Source organism: Callionymus lyra, chromosome 16 (assembly GCF_982586985.1).
Source record: "Callionymus lyra chromosome 16, fCalLyr1.hap1.1, whole genome shotgun sequence".
Classification (NCBI taxonomy): domain Eukaryota; kingdom Metazoa; phylum Chordata; class Actinopteri; order Syngnathiformes; family Callionymidae; genus Callionymus; species Callionymus lyra.
Genome location: NC_141833.1, coordinates 15,543,897 through 15,563,324, shown reverse-complemented (window position 1 = coordinate 15,563,324; position 19,428 = coordinate 15,543,897). Strand labels below are relative to the sequence as shown.

Genomic DNA, 19,428 nt, shown 5'->3' with positions numbered 1-19,428 from the left:
CACGCCCCCTCCTCCCGCCGCCGACCTGTTCTCCGTCAAACAACGACGATCGGCGCGATTTGAAGAGCGAAAAACGGTTCGGTGCGGGACGCGTGGTACCGGTTGGCCCGCATTACACGGAGAAAAAGCCCGGTTCCGTCGAGTGACCGAGTTAAATGTGTCGAATGGGCGGGAGAGTGTTTGTGATTGATCGACGTTCATCTGTTAGAGCACCCCCCACCATCTCACCCTCCCACCATCTCACCCATCTCACCCCCTCCCGCAGCTAAGCGGGTCACTTTTGAATATCTGGACCAGAGCGCAACACCAACGGTGTCCCGCCCCCCACCGCTCACTTGAGTGGCGCACTTGACACGTCAGTCTTTCTCCGTCACGCGGCTCTCGATCGGAACCAGTCAGTGCGTGGACTCGGTTCGTCGAAGAGGGTCGTGAGCGGCAGGCGGGCGGGCGTCGAAACACACCTGAAGTCCTCCACGAACTCAATGAAGGCGCAGAAAATGGAGATCATAAGAGGGACAAAGACGCGCCATACTAGGTGTGGGGGAAGGGTTTAGAACCCGCCCTTCTTCATCTTTGGGCGCTGACGCACGAGGTCGTGCTCCTGTTCCATTGGTCGCGGCGCTAAGAGTCATCCCGTCCCGAGCGTCGATTGGCTGCTGCGCACATCCCTCAGTTCGAATCTCGCTGCGTCTTGTTTTGCTCAAAGGTCGCGCGGCTCAGGTGGACGAGCAAACGTTAAGGTTAATCCGTGACGTCACGCGTGCCTTCAAGTCGCGGCTTTAATAAGTGGATGATGATTTAATAATGTCACAAACAAATCATCCGACAACTCAGTTCCTCGTCCTGTCCAGCAGAGGGCTTTGCGAGTGTGTGTGTGTGTGTGCGCGCGCGCGTCACACACACAAAGACGAAATGTGTGTGTCTCGAGAATGACGTCACCGTGGTGCTGCTTATTCTACGCAGGCTGAACCACAGAGGATGGACTCAGAACGTGTCCTTTAAACGTTGTTTATTTACTTACATAACAATCTAGAACAACAGGATGTATCCATGCACGCGCAAGTATCTGATGGCGAGGAGGAGCAGATTCTGGGGTGCGCTCTACTTGTACCTTCTTTTCACCCTCGACCGTTCTAAGAATGCAGGTCCACACAACTTAAAATAATGGGGTTTTTTTTCAAAACGATAATAATTACTTTAGAAAACTCGTGTGAAGGCGGGTGTCAAATCTGCAGAACCAGCACAGTTGCAGACCACCTGGTCTGATCTTCATGGAGCTAATGGCTACATGCAGGTGTTGAAGGTAGTTCAGTCCGACAAGAGACTTCATGTTCTAAAGTCATCTTCAAAAGTTTTCTCAGCTCGTCTCGGGAGAATGTCAACTCGACATCAACAACCTCCTCCAGTCCAAACAAGTCTCTTCAGAATTCCTGAACATGAGGAGACACGAAGGCGCTCCGGTCAGCGTCGCTCACTCGCTGCCGCAGGGAGTTCCTACTTTATGAGTTTTTCTCGTGGCCCCCAAAAAAGAGAGAGGGCTATGGAAGCACAGAGGAAGTCACATCAGGGCAGTGTCATGGCATCAGAACTCGCAAGACTCCGGCACCAACCTTCAGGACACACCTTTGTGCGCGTGCGTGTGTGTTGCCTTCAGGGGAAACCTGGAAGTTTGAGACAAGGAAATTAAATGGAAAAGATCGTCATACCAACGCGTATGAAAAGCGACACCGTGTGGCTAGTCAGAGAGGAAAGCCTGAAATGGCTCTTCAATTTGGCGCCCTTTAGTGGTGGTTTGGGAATCTAATGACATGAGCGCAATTTGAGGGGCTATATATATATTTTTAGTTTTATACTTTTCAATCAACAACCAAAAACAACTGTGATTTATCTGTCATCAACACTCGCTGAAAGCATTACTTGACCATTATCTGTCGTCTTCATAAACATTTCCATTTCTGACCCTCCATCTCAGACAAATAAACGACTTCAAGGGTTCAATCAAAGTTGTCACATAAACTAGACAAAAGCACTCGCTGGTGCTGTTCTCTCGGGACAGACCGGCGTGTCGACCCCCCTGTGGCGCCGACTAAGACTTTACTCATCAGTGGATCACCACGGCGACCGGTCCCACGCTGGGATGACGGTGTTTCCATGGCAACGTAGATCCCTCTAGAGGGGGGCCGGGGTGGGGGGTGGCAGTTCTGCACCCCACCATGCAGCAGGCGGAAAAGGAGGTCACGCTGCCAGCACTTTAGCCACTAGAGGTCGATGAAGAGCTCAGTCGTGTTCACTGCAGGTGACCAACCTGCTGATCACATGACCTCAAGGGACTGATGAGGACCAGGTCGGTTTGTACTGTCGTCTAAAGAGACGGGGTGAAAAACATGCCCATGTTTAGGTAGGAAAGGTCAGGGGTTACTGGAGGGCATCATCACACTGACCATCTGCAGTGGTCAGTACCAAAGATCCAACATGGCTTCGTAAAACACTAAGTGCCGCATCACGCCCTGTCCACTAGTGGGCGGTGTTCTGCAGAGTAAACACTCGTTATTGATAAACAAAACTTTGATAACTTAAATCAGACTCTGGCGGATCAAAAGGAACGGTATCATTCGGCGCTTGTGACTCGAGGACCGAGGTTTCACGAAGCCTAATACGAGGTCAGTTACCATGGCAACGTCCAGCACGGTTTTATTCAACAGACCCAGGAGATGAGGAAAAAATAAAACCTCGTGAGAGATTTTCATAATCATGTCATCATCCCAGTAGCTTCAATATGTGTGCACAGAGACATTCGAATGTTATTTTTTGCAAACTTTACACTTTTTACTTATTTACCCACGTCCTAAATTAAAAAAAAAAAAAAGTTTAACTGATGTGTCCGTGAACTCTAAGCCGATACTTGCATTTTAAAACTTTATTTTTTAAATAACACTTTATGCATATGCGGTCTTAAATGTTTGTTTTCTTAAAGGCCTTGACCCCACACACGGACCCCTTGATCACATCTGGCTCGTCTTCGTCATGTGCGTGTGTCACTTCAGTAGACTGCGACACCTACAGGTCAAGAGTGAGACAGGCAGGCCGGAAGGAAGATACAAGACTTTCTTCTTGCGACCAAGAAGTCTCTGAAATGAGACACCAGAGCGTCGACCGTGCCTCCGGATCCCCCCTCTTACGTGAACCGGATCAATCCTCTTTCAACAATGACGCCCACGTGACACCGATCACGTTATTATCGACCCTTTCAACTGGTAACGACCACCAGATATTGTCTTGCAGGCTTCCGTACCTGCGCCCAGGTGACCGCGCAACCTGATGCTGCGTTCACGGGCAAACTGATTGGCTCGGATTTTCAAGAGGAAACCCGCTCCTTTTATAGGTAACGGAGCGCGGATCGCGGTGTTCCGGGTTCAGGAAGCCCATCATGTAGAAGGAGGCGGACCGACGGAGACACCTGGACCACCGCAGATACTCTGACCGACACCGGCCGCACATCCCGGCGGAAGGTGAGCAGATGTTGACTCTGGCGCCGGTCGTGTTCGTGGGGACAAGTGGGTTTTTTGTGTCCTGCGGGCATGTGGGTGGATCCTGGCGCGTGTTAGACATGTCTGGTCCCGCAGCGGCTGCCGCCCGAGACCCAGGCTTGCTCGAACCGACACCTCAGATTTCTGGTTTAGAAAAATGTCTCGGACCTGTGAAGGTCTACATCAGATGGTGGTCTACATAACTGTAGACATTCAAACTAGTGTGATAGTCTTCACTGTAATAAAAGTCTAAAACTGTGATTTGATGGTCTGGAAGTCTACAACAGATTGGAGGTCTACATTCAGGTTCACTTGATATACATTTATTCTTCCGAAATATTTTTTATTTTAACAGAAACACCCTTAATTCTAATAAGATATACAATAGTAAAAACATAAGTGTTTTCTTTTTGACGAATCAAAACATTACTGAAAACACTTTAAACTTTTATTAAAGTAAAACATATTTTGTAGGTCTGGTTGAATCTTCAACAAACAATGCTGATTGGAAAGGTTTTCTCTTAACTATCAAACAAATTTCAGATAAAAAAACCCAACCAAAACGAACGAAAAAAAAAAAAAAAAAACTTTACTATGTACTCATAAACCATCAACTACCCATTCAAAAATGTAAATCAATGTAAATTAAAATAGGTCCACATATTTTTCCAAATGTATCTTCTCTAAACTGCAGGAGCTGCATGTAGCTCTGCAGCTTTGGGTTGAAGACCACTGGTCTACAGTTACTGTGGGCGTCAACACAGTCAGTGTGATGGTGGTCAATATTTGTGTGAAGGACTACATCAGTGTGGAGGTCTACAGTCAATGTGGAGATCAACACCTGTATGGAGGTCTATATCACTGTGGAGGTATAAATGGATGCACCACTTGTCTACAGTCAGTGTGAAGGTCTACATCAGTGTGATGATTTACAAAAGTGTGAAGGTATACATGTATTTGGCGGTCTAGATCATTGTGGTCTACATTACTTTGTTGGTCTAAAGCTAGAGTGAGGCTCTATATTTAGGTGGAAGTCTACTACAGTGTGGAGGTCTACATCACTGTGAAGGTCTTCATTAGTGTGAAGGTATACAGTCAGATAGATGGTCTTTATTTGTGTTAAGATTTACATCAGTGTGGAGGTCTACAATCAATGTAGAGGTCAACACCTGTATGGAGGTCTATATCACTGTGGAGGTATAAATGGATGCAAATGTCTACAGTCAGTGTGAAGGTCTACATCAGTGTGATGGTTTACAAAAGTGTGGAGGTAAACATGTATTTGGCGGTCTAGATCATTGTGGTCTACATTGCTTTGTTGGTCTAAAGCTAGAGTGAGGCTCTATATTTAGGTGGAAGTCTACTACAGTGTGGAGGTCTACATCACTGTGAAGGTCTTCATTAGTGTGAAGGTCTACAGTCAGAAAGATGGTCTTTATTTGTGTTAAGATTTACATCAGTGTGGAGGTCTACAATCAATGTAGAGGTCAACACCTGTATGGAGGTCTATATCACTGTGGAGGTATAAATGGATGCAAATGTCTACAGTCAGTGTGAAGGTCTACATCAGTGTGATGGTTTACAAAAGTGTGGAGGTAAACATGTATTTGGCGGTCTAGATCATTGTGGTCTACATTACTTTGTTGGTCTAAAGCTAGAGTGAGGCTCTATATTTAGGTGGAAGTCTACTACAGTGTGGAGGTCTACATCACTGTGAAGGTTTTCATTGGTGTGAAGGTCTACAGTCAGAAAGATGGTCTTTATTTGTGTTAAGATTTACATCAGTGTGGAGGTCTACAATCAATGTAGAGGTCAACACCTGTATGGAGGTCTATATCACTGTGGAGGTATAAATGGATGCAAATGTCTACAGTCAGTGTAAAGGTCTACATCAGTGTGATGGTTTACAAAAGTGTGGAGGTATACATGTCTTTGGAGGTCTAGATCAGTGTGGTCTACATCACTTTGTTGTTCTACAGTTAGAGTGAGGCTCTATATTTAGGTGGGGGTCTACTTCAGTGTGCAGGTCAACATCACTGTGAAGGTCTTCATTAGTGTGAAGGTCTACAGTCAGTGTGATGGTCTATATTTGTGTGAAGGTAGTCATTTGTTTGGAGGTCTACAGTAATAGTGAGGGTCTATTTTTCAGTGAAAGTCTACATCATTCTGGAGGTCATCACTGTGAAGGTCTATTGTCCTAATGGTGGTCTATATTTGTGTTAAGGTCTACTTCGGTGAGGGGGTCTACATCACTGTGAAGGTCTATAGTCAGAATGGTGGTCTATATTTGTGTCAAGGTCTACTTCGGTGTGGAGGTCAACATCACTGTGAAGGCCTTCATTAGTGTGAAGGTCTACAGTCAAAATGATGGTCTATATTTGTGTTAAAGTCTACATCAGTGTGAAGGTCTACAGTCGGTGTCTTGGTTTACATTTATCTGAAGGTCTACAGTCGGTGATGTTTATTCGTGTGAAGGTCTAAATTAGTATGTAGTGTACAGTCTGTGTGATGGTCTACATCATTGTGGAGGTTTACATCAACAGGATTAAAGCTCTTACTAGGATTTAACAATTGTTTGTCACCTGCAGATGGGAAACCTCATCAAAGTTCTAAGCAGAGACATTGACGGCTGTTCCGGGAACTTTTTCCTGGACTTTGAGAGTGAGAGTAACACACACACACACACACCTATAAAACTCAAGCATATCAAATATTCACACACCTTTGTCGGTCCAGATGCTCAGCCCACGCCAGCTGAGTCACATGTGTGGGAGAAGGTGAACAAGGTACTAGAGGATGCACAGGTCATTCTGGAAGACCTTCAGAACTACAGAGGAGCAGGAGAGGAGATCCGCCAGGTAACCACGGTAACGACCCTGTGTTCCACCCAGAGTGCTGAAGTGTGTGTGTGTGTGTGTAGGCAATCCAGAGACCAGGTGTGTCAGGGGTCCAAGACAGGGCCTGGTCAGTTGTGGTGCCTCTGGTCCACAAACTCAAAACTTTCTATGAATTCACACACAAGCTTGGTAAGCCCCTCCCCCATGACCTCACCCCTCCCCCCGTATGTGACGCTGAAACTGCCAATCACCTCCAGAGTCCAGTCTGGGGTGTCTGCTGGACAAGCTGACCGGCCCAGAGGCCACGCCCACTCAGCACCTGGAGCAAAAGCAAGCGCTCGCTCGACAGTTCGCTCAGATCCTGCACTTCACCATGAGATTTGACGAGCTCAAGGTCACCGGGCACCTTCATCATAATCACCGCCATCATCGCCATCACCTTCATCATCATCACTTTCTCCCCAGATGACCAATCCTGCCATCCAGAACGACTTCAGCTACTACCGGCGCACCATCAGTCGGATGCGGATCAACAACCTGACCGTCGGTGTGGGAGGTGGTCCACGTTGGAGAACCATCTCACCGTGTTTCTTCTCTAGGATGCCGGCGGCGGCGAGGTGGACAACGAGATGGCCAACCACATGTCTCTTTTCTACGCCGGCGCCACACCCATGCTGAAGACGCTCAGCGACGCCACCTCCAAGTTTGTGGTCCACGTGAGTCCAGAACCAAGAAGTAAAACAACAGCCGTGTTGTTCACGCACAATTGTGTTTTTCCAGAATCCACAAGTTCCGCTGGAGAACACGACGGACTGCCTGAGCACGATGGCGAGTGTGTGTAAAGTTATGCTGGAAACACCGTGAGTCAAACACAACCAACACAAAGTGAGCCGCAAACTGACTCTGCTGTGTGGGTGTGTAGTGAGTACAGCAGTCGCTTCAACAGTGAGGAGACAGTGTCGTTGTGCCTTCGAGTCATGGTTGGAGTCATCATCCTGTATGACCACGTTCACCCTGCTGGAGCCTTCGTCAAGACCTCCAACATAGATGTACACACAGGGATTAATTAAGTTTATCCATCTATATATATATATATATATATAGACACACACTTGCATGCACACTAACACACACACATATAAACACACATATATACTGTATTAACAGACAAATATATAAACACATCCACACTTGCATGTACACACTCACACACACTGTGTATATATATACTGTATATATATATATATATATATATATATATATAAAAACACACACTTGTATGCACACAAACATATATAAACACACACATATATACTGTATTAACAGACGAATATATAAACACATCCAAACTTGCATATAAATACACACACGCACTTCCATATAAACACACACACACACACTTGCATGTACACACTCGTACACAGATAAATATAAACACACACCTTTACATGTAAACACATATATATACACACATTTACATGTAAACACACATACTTGCATATAAAAACACATGAATTATACCATTTCAGTCACAAACATTCGTTATATCAGCAAACACTTGTAAACAAACACACTTGCATATAAACACTTGTGTAGAACACACACCCTCATACACAAATAGAGTATATAAACACACACACTTCTAAACACACAAACAGGATAACACCACATACATGCCTACAGTATGTAAACCGACAAGCAAACACAAATACATATAAACACAGATACACACGCACACAAGCAGTATGTAAATACATATACAATTCAATGCACACACACACACACACACACACATTATATAAACACATATTTAATCACATACATGCACCAACATATGAACACACATATACTCCCGCACACACACAAACATAAAAGACATATACTGCACACTCTTACACAGACATATAAATAGACACACACATATAAACACACATGTTTCTCACATACAAACTCACAATGGCACACAAACTCTCACAGTGGTCTCACTTGTGTGTAGATGAAAGGGTGTATCCGAGTCCTGCGGGAACAGCCGGTCAGCAGCGTGGATGGACTTCTAAATGCTCTCAGGTGACACACACACACAAACACACACACACCTGCATCAGCCACACACTCACTGGTTTCCTCCGGGTTCTCTCCTCCTCAGGTACACCACGAAGCACCTGAACGACGAGTCCACGCCGAAAAACATCCGCAACATGTTGCACTGACCTATGGAAAATAAACAACTTGTTTTTGTCTCATGTCATGTGACTCTTCTTTTGTCAACTGGACCACAATGCTGGGACCCAGGTTTGGTCCAGGGGTCTGAACCCCAACAATAAACTCGCATTGTCAATAAATAATCATGATGAAAACTAACAACTGTGTGTGATGACGTAATTGTTCAACAACTAAAAAAAATAAAAATCATCATCCAAGTGTCCTTGGTTGTTGGGCAGCTACGAATAGCGCCCCCCTGCGGCCATCATTAAGATATCATGCGGGGTTAGAAAAGCTTTGTTTCTCGTCTAACCTGAACCAAACCGCGAGAGAAAGTGTAAAAACTATAATCTGCGTGACGAACTCCTTCAGTCCATAGTAGTGTGTTGCTAGTAACGATTTATGACTTTGTGACGTTCAACTCTTGTTCCCTGTAAAGCAGATTCGCCACAGACATCATCGCTCAGTGACACATTGTGAAGCTTCGCAACAAGACAATAAAAACACGGAATAACTGTTAAAAATTAGGTTAGAAGCGACACAAGATCCAAAACAATCCGAAATAAAACAAAGACGATCATTATCTCTAGTCTCGAACTGTCAGTCATGACTCTGCTCATTTCCTGACACAACAAACAGCTCGCCGCGGTGCATGCTGGTCTAAGTAGTATTTGAAGATGCGCAGTTACCTCTTTTTTACGCTTTACAAACATGCACTTGCTTCACATCTTACGAATACCGTTTATATTTGTACATAGTGTCAGTGGGGAATCTTCTTAAAAACATTCGCGCGGTCTATCGAGGTAAATTGTGTGTTTTGTTCGAGCCCAGAACTACAACTCCCAGTGGCCAGCGAGGGGCGCAGCCACCAGAGGTGCCGACGCTTCCGTGTTGTTGCTGTGTTGTTTCTGGGAGCTGCGGTTCTGATTCGGATCAGCTGCCCATCGGCGGTGCGACAAACATGAATGTGTGAAGCGTCGGTTGAACTTGTCGACATGTCGCTCCTGCAAAGCACCAAGAAGAGAGACAAGCGGATTCTGTCCGGCACCTGCCCGGACCCGAAGTGCCAGGCTCGGCTGTTTTTCCCGGCTCACGGCTCCGTCAGTATCGAGTGTACCGAGTGCGGTCAGCGCCACGAACAGAAGAACCTGCTCAATGTGGAAGAGGTGACCGACCCGGATGTGGTTCTTCATAATCTGCTCAGGAACGCTCTGCTCGGTGTCACCGGGGCCCCGAAGAAAGGCACGGAGCTGGTCAAGGTAATGGGGCTCTCGAACTACCACTGCAAGCTGCTGTCGCCGGTCCTGACCCGGTACGGGATGGACAAACAAACGGGGCAAGCCAAGCTCCTTCGGGACATGAACCAGGGAGAGATGTTCGACTGCTCCCTGCTGGGAGACCGGGCGTTCCTCATCGAAGTGGACCATGTCAGCACCATGGGGTATGGAAAGGACCGGTCCGGCAGTCTCATCTACCTGCACGACACCCTTGAAGAGATCAAGAAAGCCAATAGCAATATAGAATGTCTTATTCCGGTCCATGTGGACGGAGACGGTCACTGCCTGGTCCACGCTGTGTCGCGGGCCCTGGTTGGCCGAGAACTGTTCTGGCACGCACTGAGGGAGAACCTCAAGCAGAATTTCAAGCAGAACTTGAGCAGCTATAAAGCCCTATTCCACGATTTCATCGACTCGGCCGAGTGGGAGGATATCATCAACGAGTGTGACCCACTCTTCATTCCTCCGGAGGGAGTGCCCCTCGGACTACGTAACATCCACATATTCGGTCTAGCCAACGTCCTGCACCGGCCCATCATCCTCCTCGACTCTCTTAGCGGGATGAGGAGTTCTGGGGATTACTCGGCCACGTTCCTTCCGGGTCTGGTGAGCGAGGACCAGTGCCGTGGCAAAGACGGCACTTTCAACAAACCCATCTGCATCGCTTGGAGCAGCTCTGGACGGAACCACTACATCCCGCTGGTGGGCATCAAGAACACAGTGCTTCCCAAACTTCCCGCCAGCTTGCTGCCCAAGGCCTGGGGCGTCCCGCAGGAACTCATTAGAAAGTATGTCAAGCTGGAGTCGGACGGAAGCTGCGTGATCGGAGGCGACCGTAGCCTGCAGGACAAATACCTGATGAGGCTGGTGGGGGCCATGGAGCAGGTGTTCATGGAGAAGCACGCCATCCACCCGTCGCTGGTGGCCGATGTGCACCAATACGTCTACAGACGGACCGGCGTCATCGGCATACAACCGGAGGAGGTGACGGAGGCGGCCAAGAAGTCCGTGTCGGAGAATCGCCTGCACCGCTGCCTGATCTGCGGAGCCCTATCGGAGCTCCACGTGCTCCAAGAGTGGCTGGTTCCGGGAGGAAAACTTTACAACCTCGCCAAGTCTACCCACGGAACGCTGCGCCTGGACAAGAACTACAGCTTCCCCCTCAACAACATCGTGTGCTCCTACGACCCGCAACGAGACGTCCTCCTGCCCGACTACAAGCTGAGTTCTCTCAACACCTGCCACTGGTGCCACGGCACCTCCGTGCGGCATGTGCGAGGGGACGGCTCCGTGCTGTACCTGGACGGGGACCGGACAAACACCCGCTCCCAGGGCGGGAAGTGCGGGTGTGGATTCAAACACTACTGGGAAGGGAAAGAGTACGACAACCTCCCGGAGGCGTTTCCTATAACACTGGAGTGGGGGGGGCGGCAGGTGCGAGAGACAGTTCACTGGTTCCAATACGAGGCGGACGTGACTTTGAATAGTAACGTGTATGACGTGGCCATGAAGCTGGTCACTAAGCACTTCCCCGGTGAGTTTGGCAGTGAGATCCTGGTGCAGAAGGTAGTCAACACGATCCTGCACCACACGGCCAAGAAGACCCCGGGAGAGTACAACCCGGTGTCTATTGCTGGCGCCCATGCTCAGCGACCCGGCGACACTCCGGAGGTAACCACTGACCTGTCCCCCCCCACCAAAATTATTCTGACCGGACAGAAGGCCAAAACCATCCACAAGGAGGAGCTCACCATGAGTCGTGCCGAGCGCAGCCTGCAGCAAAGTATTAGTGAAAACGCCGCCGTCGGTCAGAGGAGACGCAGTGACAAAGTCAAGGAGGAGCAAAAGCAGGAGCGGCCGGCGTCCCCCGCCATCCAGACCTCCTCAGCTCCTGCCACACCCACCAAATCCCTGAGCAGTAAGAAGATCCGCGTTACCACCAGCGATGGGAGGCAGGCCACGCTGACGCTTCAGCCGGACACGACCTTCTACGAGCTGCGGCGCAGCATCTCGGCTCAGTTTGGCGTGCCCCCGGCGCAGCAGTGCATCCGCTCCGGCTTCCCGCCGAGAGAGCTGGCCGCACCCGGCGAGGGAGAGGAGAACGAGCCGGTGGCTCTGCAGCATGGCGAGAGAGTGACTGTGGAGATCACGCGAGCAACCGAGTCTCCACTTAGCACCCACGAGGTCAGCCCGCATGTGCCAAAGGTAGACGAGAGTGCTGCCGCACGCAGGCTGAGCCGGGAACTGCAGGATAACATTGACCTGGAGATGTCGTCGCTCTGCCTCCTTGCTACGCTGATGGGTGAGCATGTGTGTTTATGTGTGGGATGTTTTTTGTACATACACGTGTGTTTCTGTCATGCATGTGTGCATACATATGTGTATTTGTGTGTGTGTTTATTCACTATCTATGTTTCTTAGGTGAGGACGTTTGGTCGTATGCAAAGAAGCTGCCTCACTTGTTCCAGCAGGGAGGCGTCTTCTACAACATATTCAAGAAAGACATGGGTATGACTTATATACACAAACCCCAGACTGCAGTAATGACATCACTTCCTGTTTGCAGGGCTGTTGGACGGGAAACACTGCTCGTTGCCTCACCTGACGGGGAAAACCTTTGTCTTCAACGCGGCTGCGGGGCGACTGGAGCTGTGCGTGGACGCCGCCGGCCACTTCCCGGTAAGTCCAGACGTGGAGGATCTGGTAAAAGAGGCACTGCTTCAGCTTCGGTCCGAAGCCTCCAGGGGAAGCAGGGAGGCCAGCCCTGCCCACGGGGGACTGCGTCTCGGCAGCGGAGGAGCGGTCCGCAAGAAGGAGCAGCTCCAGAACGTCACAGCTTTCCAGGGCCTTGGCCACTCTCTGGGTTCCAGTGAGGGCTCGTCCCCCCCAGAACATCGGCCTATTACCCGTCAGCACAGTAGCGGCGTGGACCTGAGCACCAGTTTGTCCCGGGACCCCCTGGATCTCGCAGACATTCCGGAGGACACCACGAGGGAGCTTGTGCGAATGGCACCGGGTATTGTAACCATGAGGGACGGACGCCGCCCAGACCCGGCCTTCATGGAGCAGCAGAGGCGGCGGCTGCAGGAGATGGTGTCGACCATCCAGGCCTCCATGGACCGCAACCTGAGGCAGCAGAATGCCGCTGTGCCCGAGGAACAGGCCCGGCCTGAGGAGCAAGAGGAAATGGATAGTCAGGAGGCAGAGCAGAACCTAGGAGCAGAGCCAATGGACCACACCTGATCCTGACACTTGCAGACACGCGCATTAACATATATACACGCACACACACTAACACACACCTGCTTTGTTGTTGACTGCATGTGCGACTGAACATATTTCATCTTCAGCTGCTGCTGCGGAGCTCTGACACCAGGTGGCGCTAGTCACCTTTACTCAGAGAGCGACTCCAGCATCCCCCCCTTCAGGAGACCACAAGTTGCTGACTAAGCAGTCCTGGTGTCTCTTTGTCGCCTTAAACTGGACAGAAACTTAATTTCCTCACCCCAGTTTGGTTGTGTTGCACTTTTGGATGCTGTTGTTGTACAAACGTGTAAAGTTTTTATCGTCATGTACAGAAACTGTTTTCTAGTTCAGTCTGCAGCTTCCACCTCCTGAGCACGCCTGACCCAATAAACCTACTTTGGTTTTCTAGTCCGAGTCTCTACAGCCGCCATTCCTGATGTGTCCCACTCATTTGTCGTCATGACAACAGTTGTGTGTGTGTCTCTCTCATTACTTTGACAAAACCAATGTTTCAAACCAGTTCCTGTTCACCACGCTATCACAACACTGATGTGTCACACACACTGATCACCATGTCAACATTGATTTTTCACTCACACACGTATCACATTGAACACACTGATCCGTCACTCATGCGCTCATCACCATGACGACACTTGTATGTGTCCATAAAAGTTGAAACTCAGATGAGTTTTGAGAAAAATCTTAAGAAATCTTTGTTTTTCTCATGAAAAAAAACAGTTTAAGCAAAAAAAAAAACTCTTTGACGCTCCAGGGAAGTTCCAAACCTTAAATATTAGCTCAGGAACATATTGACGCTTCAGTTATGTTTAACTTGGGACGCACATGAGAAAGAAAACACACATTCTTGAGGCACATACACCAGCTCATAACAACGTAATCTCACTCTGACCCAATACACGGACTTCCGCTTTATTGTGAAGGTGCAGCCGGAAGCAGCGTCCGTGTCCAGGAGTGATTTGCGGGTGAAAAGTTCGGACAGAGTGAGACCATGTCGCTGCTGCTGCTGCTGCTGTTCGCGCTGCTGGCTCTGATGGTCGGCGTCCTACGCACCAGAAAGAGGTCAGTCCCGGTCCACTCCACCAGAAAAGAACCATCGAGAAGTCGAGGAGATTGAAAAACTAAACCCTACCGTTCGATTTCCATCCTCGCCTTATCCAGCGGGTCTGATCCCCTCTGGGAAGTTTTCTTTTCGTGTCGAACCTCCTGATGTTGCTCATTATTGTTCTAGTGGTCCAAACTTGGCGCTGACTTTACAGTGTTCGAGGGAAAAACCTGAGATCGGTTCCGTTCTATTAAAGTCCTACCTTGAATTCTTTTTGGCGCGGTCAAGTACGGACCCGCTCCAGGTGACTCAAGTGAGTCTGCGAACCTGCATAAACAAATGCACCCCAGTCGGAACCAAAATCACGAAATTCCACTTAATTCTGGTCTTGTTTCTGCACATCGACTCGGAAGTGTCGCAACATTTCAGGTGCCGAACCGAACCGGAAAGCATTTTTCTTTTTAGAGCTAGTTCCAAACCAAACTGACATGTGGGTGAATACAATCTGGTTCTGGACATTAGTGATCCAGATCTAGATCCTTTAACTCTAATGTTTTGTAACACTTCTATTGCTGCCTTTGACCCTCTTTATCAGGACCTGGGTTTGACCTGTGTCCTCCTCCCGGCTGCCTGCAGAACTTGTAAAGCAGATAACCAGGTTACCTCCTGTACCTGTCCACTGCTTTCCTTATAGCTGTGACATCATCACCGGTGCTTTAGGTTTAACTTGACCAGATGTTGGGGGGGAAAAACCAAGACTAATTTGGCGGATCTTCCCTGACATTCTGGGTCAGAAATGAATCAGACCTTCTTGCTCCACAGACGTCAGGGTGAGCCTCCACTGATCAACGGCTGGATCCCACATGTGGGGAAAGCCCTGGAGTTCGGGAAGGATGCTCGGAGATTTCTGGAAGATTACAAGAAAAAGTTTGGAGATATTTTTACAGTTCACATCGCAGGTGAGACCCTCGACAACAAGTTTGTGTTAGCATCAGTTATCTCCTGAAATGGGTTTTGTGTATTACCATTGGTTAGCATACGTTATCTTGTGTAAGCACTTGTTATCTTCTGACAAAATCTCTTAACTTTATTACAGTTCTTTAGCTTGTGCTGGCGTAAGTTAGCACCAGTTAGCGTATGTGTTTGATTATTAGCATGAATTATTTTGTGTAAGCACCAGGTAGCTCTTGAAAAAATCTGTTCCCTTCTATTGACATTGTTTAGCTTGAATTATCTTGTGTAAGCACTGCTTACCTTCTTAAACGATCTGTTTCGTTAGCTATTATACTATTATAATTTGTTAGCTTATGCTAGCTTTAGTTAGACCCAGTTAAATTATGTTTTCACTGATTAGCATTAATTTTCTTGTGTTAGCACCAGTTAGCTCTTGAAAAAATATGTTGCTTGTGTTAGCATTGGTTAGCTTGTGCTATAATTGGTTTGCACCAGTAAGCCTATGATTTTACCGATTAGAATAAATTATCTTCCTTCAGAAACAATCTTTTCGAATTTATTAGCATTGGTTAGCTTGTGCTAGTATTAGATCGTGTCAATTAACCTATGATTTGACCAATTAGCATAAATTATCTTGTGTTAGAACCAGTCGGGTTCTAAAAAAATCTGTTCGCTTGTTTTAGCATTGGTTAGCTTGTCGTAGCATTAGTAAGCACCAGTTAGCCTATACCTACTAGCATAGTAATCCCTAGCAGTTAGTAGATATAGTCTGCTCTACGTAAAGAGTGACACGCGTTTCTTCGGGCAGGTCGCTACATGACCTTCATAATGGACCCCCTTCTCTTCCCGAGTGTCGTCAAACATGGCCGCCAGCTGGACTTCCATGAGATCTCCAACAAGATGGCGCCACGTATCTTTGGCTACAAGCCCGTGGCTCAGTTTCCAGGGCTGTCCGAGAAGGTCCGGCGCTCCTTCCAGCTGCTGCAGGGAGACCACCTGGCCCAGCTGACAGAGAGCATGATGGGAAACCTCATGATGGTCTTCCGGTTGGATCACCTGGACGTGGCCGGCTGGACTTCGGGAGATTTGTACGACTTCTGCTACACCGTGATGTTCGAGGCGACGTTCCTCACCGTCTTCGGCCGCACGTCGGCGAACAGTCGCCACGATGGGATGGAGGAGCTTCGGCGGGACTTTGTCAGCTTTGATTCAGTTTTCCCGCTGCTCGCCGCCCACGTTCCCATCGGATTGCTGGGCCGGACCAAGTGGACCCGGGACCGACTCCTGAGCTGGTTTCTTCCTCGCCGGGTCCAAAGCTGGTTCAACACATCCAAGTTCATCGGACAGCGCAGAGAAATCCTGGACGAGTTTGACAGACTCACGGATCTTGACAAAGCAGGTGTGTGTATGAAGTGTCATCAGAATATTGAATGGTTGAATTTAACATTTTGAATGTTTAAAATGTTATTTTTTTTATTAAAATGTTGTTTTCTTTAAACATTCAATTATTTTCTTTAATAATTAAATTTAAGATTTTGTATATATTTAAAATTAATTCATTTTTAACGCATAAAGTTTGATATTTAAATTAAAACATTTAATTTCCTAAATTATAATTTGTAGCCTTTTAAATTCGAAATAATACCGGGCTACTTGATGGAACTTTCAGCCAATAACACGACGGGTAGGTGGTCACATGACTAACTAGACGCACTGACTCATCAATTCATTATGGCGTATTCCAAAGCAACAGAAAGATATTTTTCAACTTTTTGTGAATTTAAAAGTTTAAAAAGAGCAATTTCTCGATGCTCGGGTGTATTAGACTGGTACGATGCCACTATTTATGCCAATAAAATATTTATATTTAATTTAAAGGGCTATAAATAAAACAATATTTCATTTAGAAAAACTTTCAATTGATTTAATTAGAATATCAAACTCTATTTGTAAAAAGAAAATACATTTAGTCAGCAAATATTCCGATTTTTAAATTCACTAATAAAAAATAATTTAAGCAGCTCTATGCGAGCTTTAGTCGAGCGACCCCAGTGGATTAAAGTGGTAGTGTTTAGCCTGACAGGAGCTAAACACTACCCAGAGCTGCTTTAACTAATTAAAGATTTTAATATAGACAATATAGAGATATTTTTTATAGAGACAAATCATTTAAAAATGCAAAAAACTACAAAACTACGTCATTAAAAAAAATCTAAATTGAAAATGTTTAATTAATATTTCGATGACACTGATTTACTCCCATTCAATCCCTCTCAGCTCATCACTTCACCATCTTGTGGGCTTCCGTTGCTAACACGGTTCCGGCTACGTTCTGGACGGTCTTCCACCTGCTCACAAACCCGGAGGCCCTGGCACTGGTTCGGGCGGAGATCCAGGAGGTTCTTGAGCGCAGCGGCGTCCAGTTCCGCAGTGAGATGGACCTGAAGATGAACCGGGACCAACTGGACCAGATGCTTCTCCTAGGTATGTGCTTCAGCCTGACTCTGGACTTCTAGTGTTTCACGGCTGGTCCTCCACAGACAGCTCCATCAGGGAGAGTCTCCGACTGGCCTCAGCCTCCATGAACATCCGGCTGGTCATGGAGGACTTCACTCTGCAGGTGTCGGCTCAACGCTCGATCAGCGTCCGAAAGGGAGACGTGATCGCCCTCTACCCCCCGAGCATGCACATGGACCCGGACATCTACGAGGACCCTGAGGTACCATCACAAGACCTTTCACGTCCTTGAAATACTTTGTGGACTAGACTATAGTTCTGAACCCCACCAGGTGTTCCAGTACGATCGGTACCTGCCTGACGGAGAACAGAAGCGTGTCTTCCACAAGGACGGACAGAAACTCAAGTACTATCTGATGCCGTTCGGCTCGGGATCCTCCAAGTGTCCGGGCCGGCACTTCGCCGTCAACGAGATCAAACAGTTTGTCGCTCTGCTTCTGCTTTACTTTGACATGGCGCCCCAAGACTCTGGCTCCCCGCATCCCCACCCGGACCCCCGACGGGGCGGACTTGGGGTCCTGCAGCCGAACATTGACTTTGGCTTTAGATTTAGGCGTCGACAGTAAATCACCACGTTCGCCCGCAGAGGCTCAACAGACACTAGGACGAGTCCGGCCCAGGTTCTGTTTGACCGACCAAAAGAACGCTTGTATGGAAGTATATCAGTGCCATCAGAATATTGAATGGTTGAATTTCAAATTGAAACCATAGATTTTTTTATTGAAATTTTCTTGTTTTTAAAATTATTTCCTAATTTGTATATTGAAAGTTAATATTTTACTGTATTCATGTGAATAATTTATGTAAAATATTTGACACTTTCTAAATCCAATCATTTTTAATTTGTTGCCTTTTCTATTCAATGTAAAATGTTGGTATAATGGTGTCACCAGACAATACCAAAGTTGTGTGCTTTAAGTCATCACAAGATCGTCGTCAGCTTAAATTTTGGAAAAATGACAACCAATTCAAGAAAAAAAACGATTTTTACCATAGAAATATTACTCCACCAGTCAATATTCTGCTATACTTCTATACCTCTACTGCTTTTAATCCAAAGAAATTAGCATAGAATGCTAACAGAGCGACCGTGGAGTAGCTTCATATCGTTTTTCTTGTTGTTCTCAGTATTATCTTGATCTTTAAAGTATGTACTTTTTTGAGTATTGTTTTGATTGTTTAAGCGCTTTGTGACCCTGGTCTCGAAAAGCGCTATATAAATAAATATTACTTACTTATTTACTTACTTAAATAAACATGAAAATTGAAAGCACATGTCTTTACTCTGGATACTCCGGCCCTCACGTGTACATGAACATAGCAGGTCTTCAGACTCCGAGCAGAATTCCAAAGAAGGAGGAGCCTGGCAGGACACAGATGGACGAGCCGGCTGATTTGTCAACAAAGATCCACACGTACTCCCCAGCCTGACAAAAAACACACAAAAGTGAGTCTCACTCTTCTCTCCGCTCTGCTGGGGTCTTAGACTTAGACTTCCTTTTATTGTCATTGCACAGAAAAAACATTAAACAACACAGCAGAGTGAATGTATAGATAAGTATAAATATAAATATAAATATTAATACATTAAAAAGACTGCAATATAGTATAAATAAAATGTTGACATGTTGTAAATGACCGTGAGGACGCAAGCCATTTGGTTTGCGCATTCCTTGATCAGCAGTCCTGGGATGTTATCAGGGCCGGAAGCTTTTCGAGGATTTACTTTCCTCAGGGCTCTCTGTACAGCAGTGGTTTTGAGCCTGAGTGTCTGGGCTTTGGGGTGACTTTCCTCGCAGGGT

General features: G+C 47.1%; 3 protein-coding genes across 5 annotated transcripts; all 3 read left to right on the top strand.

The window, feature by feature from the left end:
* The first annotated feature begins 29 nt into the window (after nucleotides 1-29).
* Nucleotides 30-8,728, top strand: LOC148063911 (CYFIP-related Rac1 interactor B-like). Of its 3 annotated transcripts, none has more exons than XM_087810440.1 (12): nucleotides 30-3,254; nucleotides 3,383-3,509; nucleotides 6,116-6,188; nucleotides 6,264-6,385; nucleotides 6,448-6,553; nucleotides 6,622-6,758; nucleotides 6,830-6,907; nucleotides 6,964-7,080; nucleotides 7,145-7,224; nucleotides 7,287-7,413; nucleotides 8,361-8,431; nucleotides 8,511-8,728. In XM_087810440.1, exons 3-12 carry the CDS (start codon nucleotides 6,116-6,118, stop codon nucleotides 8,572-8,574), a joined length of 975 nt encoding a protein of 324 aa, XP_087666566.1. In that variant the 5' UTR covers nucleotides 30-3,254; nucleotides 3,383-3,509; the 3' UTR covers nucleotides 8,575-8,728. The 3 variants fall into 3 exon arrangements, with proteins under 3 accessions (XP_087666566.1, XP_087666567.1, XP_087666565.1); XM_087810441.1 differs by having other exon boundaries at nucleotides 30-3,302; XM_087810439.1 differs by having other exon boundaries at nucleotides 30-3,509.
* A 694-nt stretch (nucleotides 8,729-9,422) lies between these two features.
* On the top strand, nucleotides 9,423-13,497 carry vcpip1 (valosin containing protein (p97)/p47 complex interacting protein 1). The gene is made up of 3 exons (XM_087811250.1): nucleotides 9,423-12,145; nucleotides 12,265-12,351; nucleotides 12,410-13,497. Exons 1-3 carry the CDS (start codon nucleotides 9,532-9,534, stop codon nucleotides 13,084-13,086), a joined length of 3,378 nt encoding a protein of 1,125 aa, XP_087667376.1. The 5' UTR covers nucleotides 9,423-9,531; the 3' UTR covers nucleotides 13,087-13,497.
* A 542-nt stretch (nucleotides 13,498-14,039) lies between these two features.
* Nucleotides 14,040-18,889, top strand: cyp7b1 (cytochrome P450, family 7, subfamily B, polypeptide 1). Its single transcript, XM_087811727.1, has 6 exons — nucleotides 14,040-14,172; nucleotides 14,978-15,114; nucleotides 15,918-16,508; nucleotides 17,387-17,593; nucleotides 17,650-17,828; nucleotides 17,899-18,889. The coding sequence occupies exons 1-6, from the start codon at nucleotides 14,102-14,104 to the stop codon at nucleotides 18,190-18,192; spliced, it is 1,479 nt and encodes a 492-aa protein (XP_087667853.1). The 5' UTR covers nucleotides 14,040-14,101; the 3' UTR covers nucleotides 18,193-18,889.
* The last annotated feature ends 539 nt before the right edge of the window (nucleotides 18,890-19,428 follow it).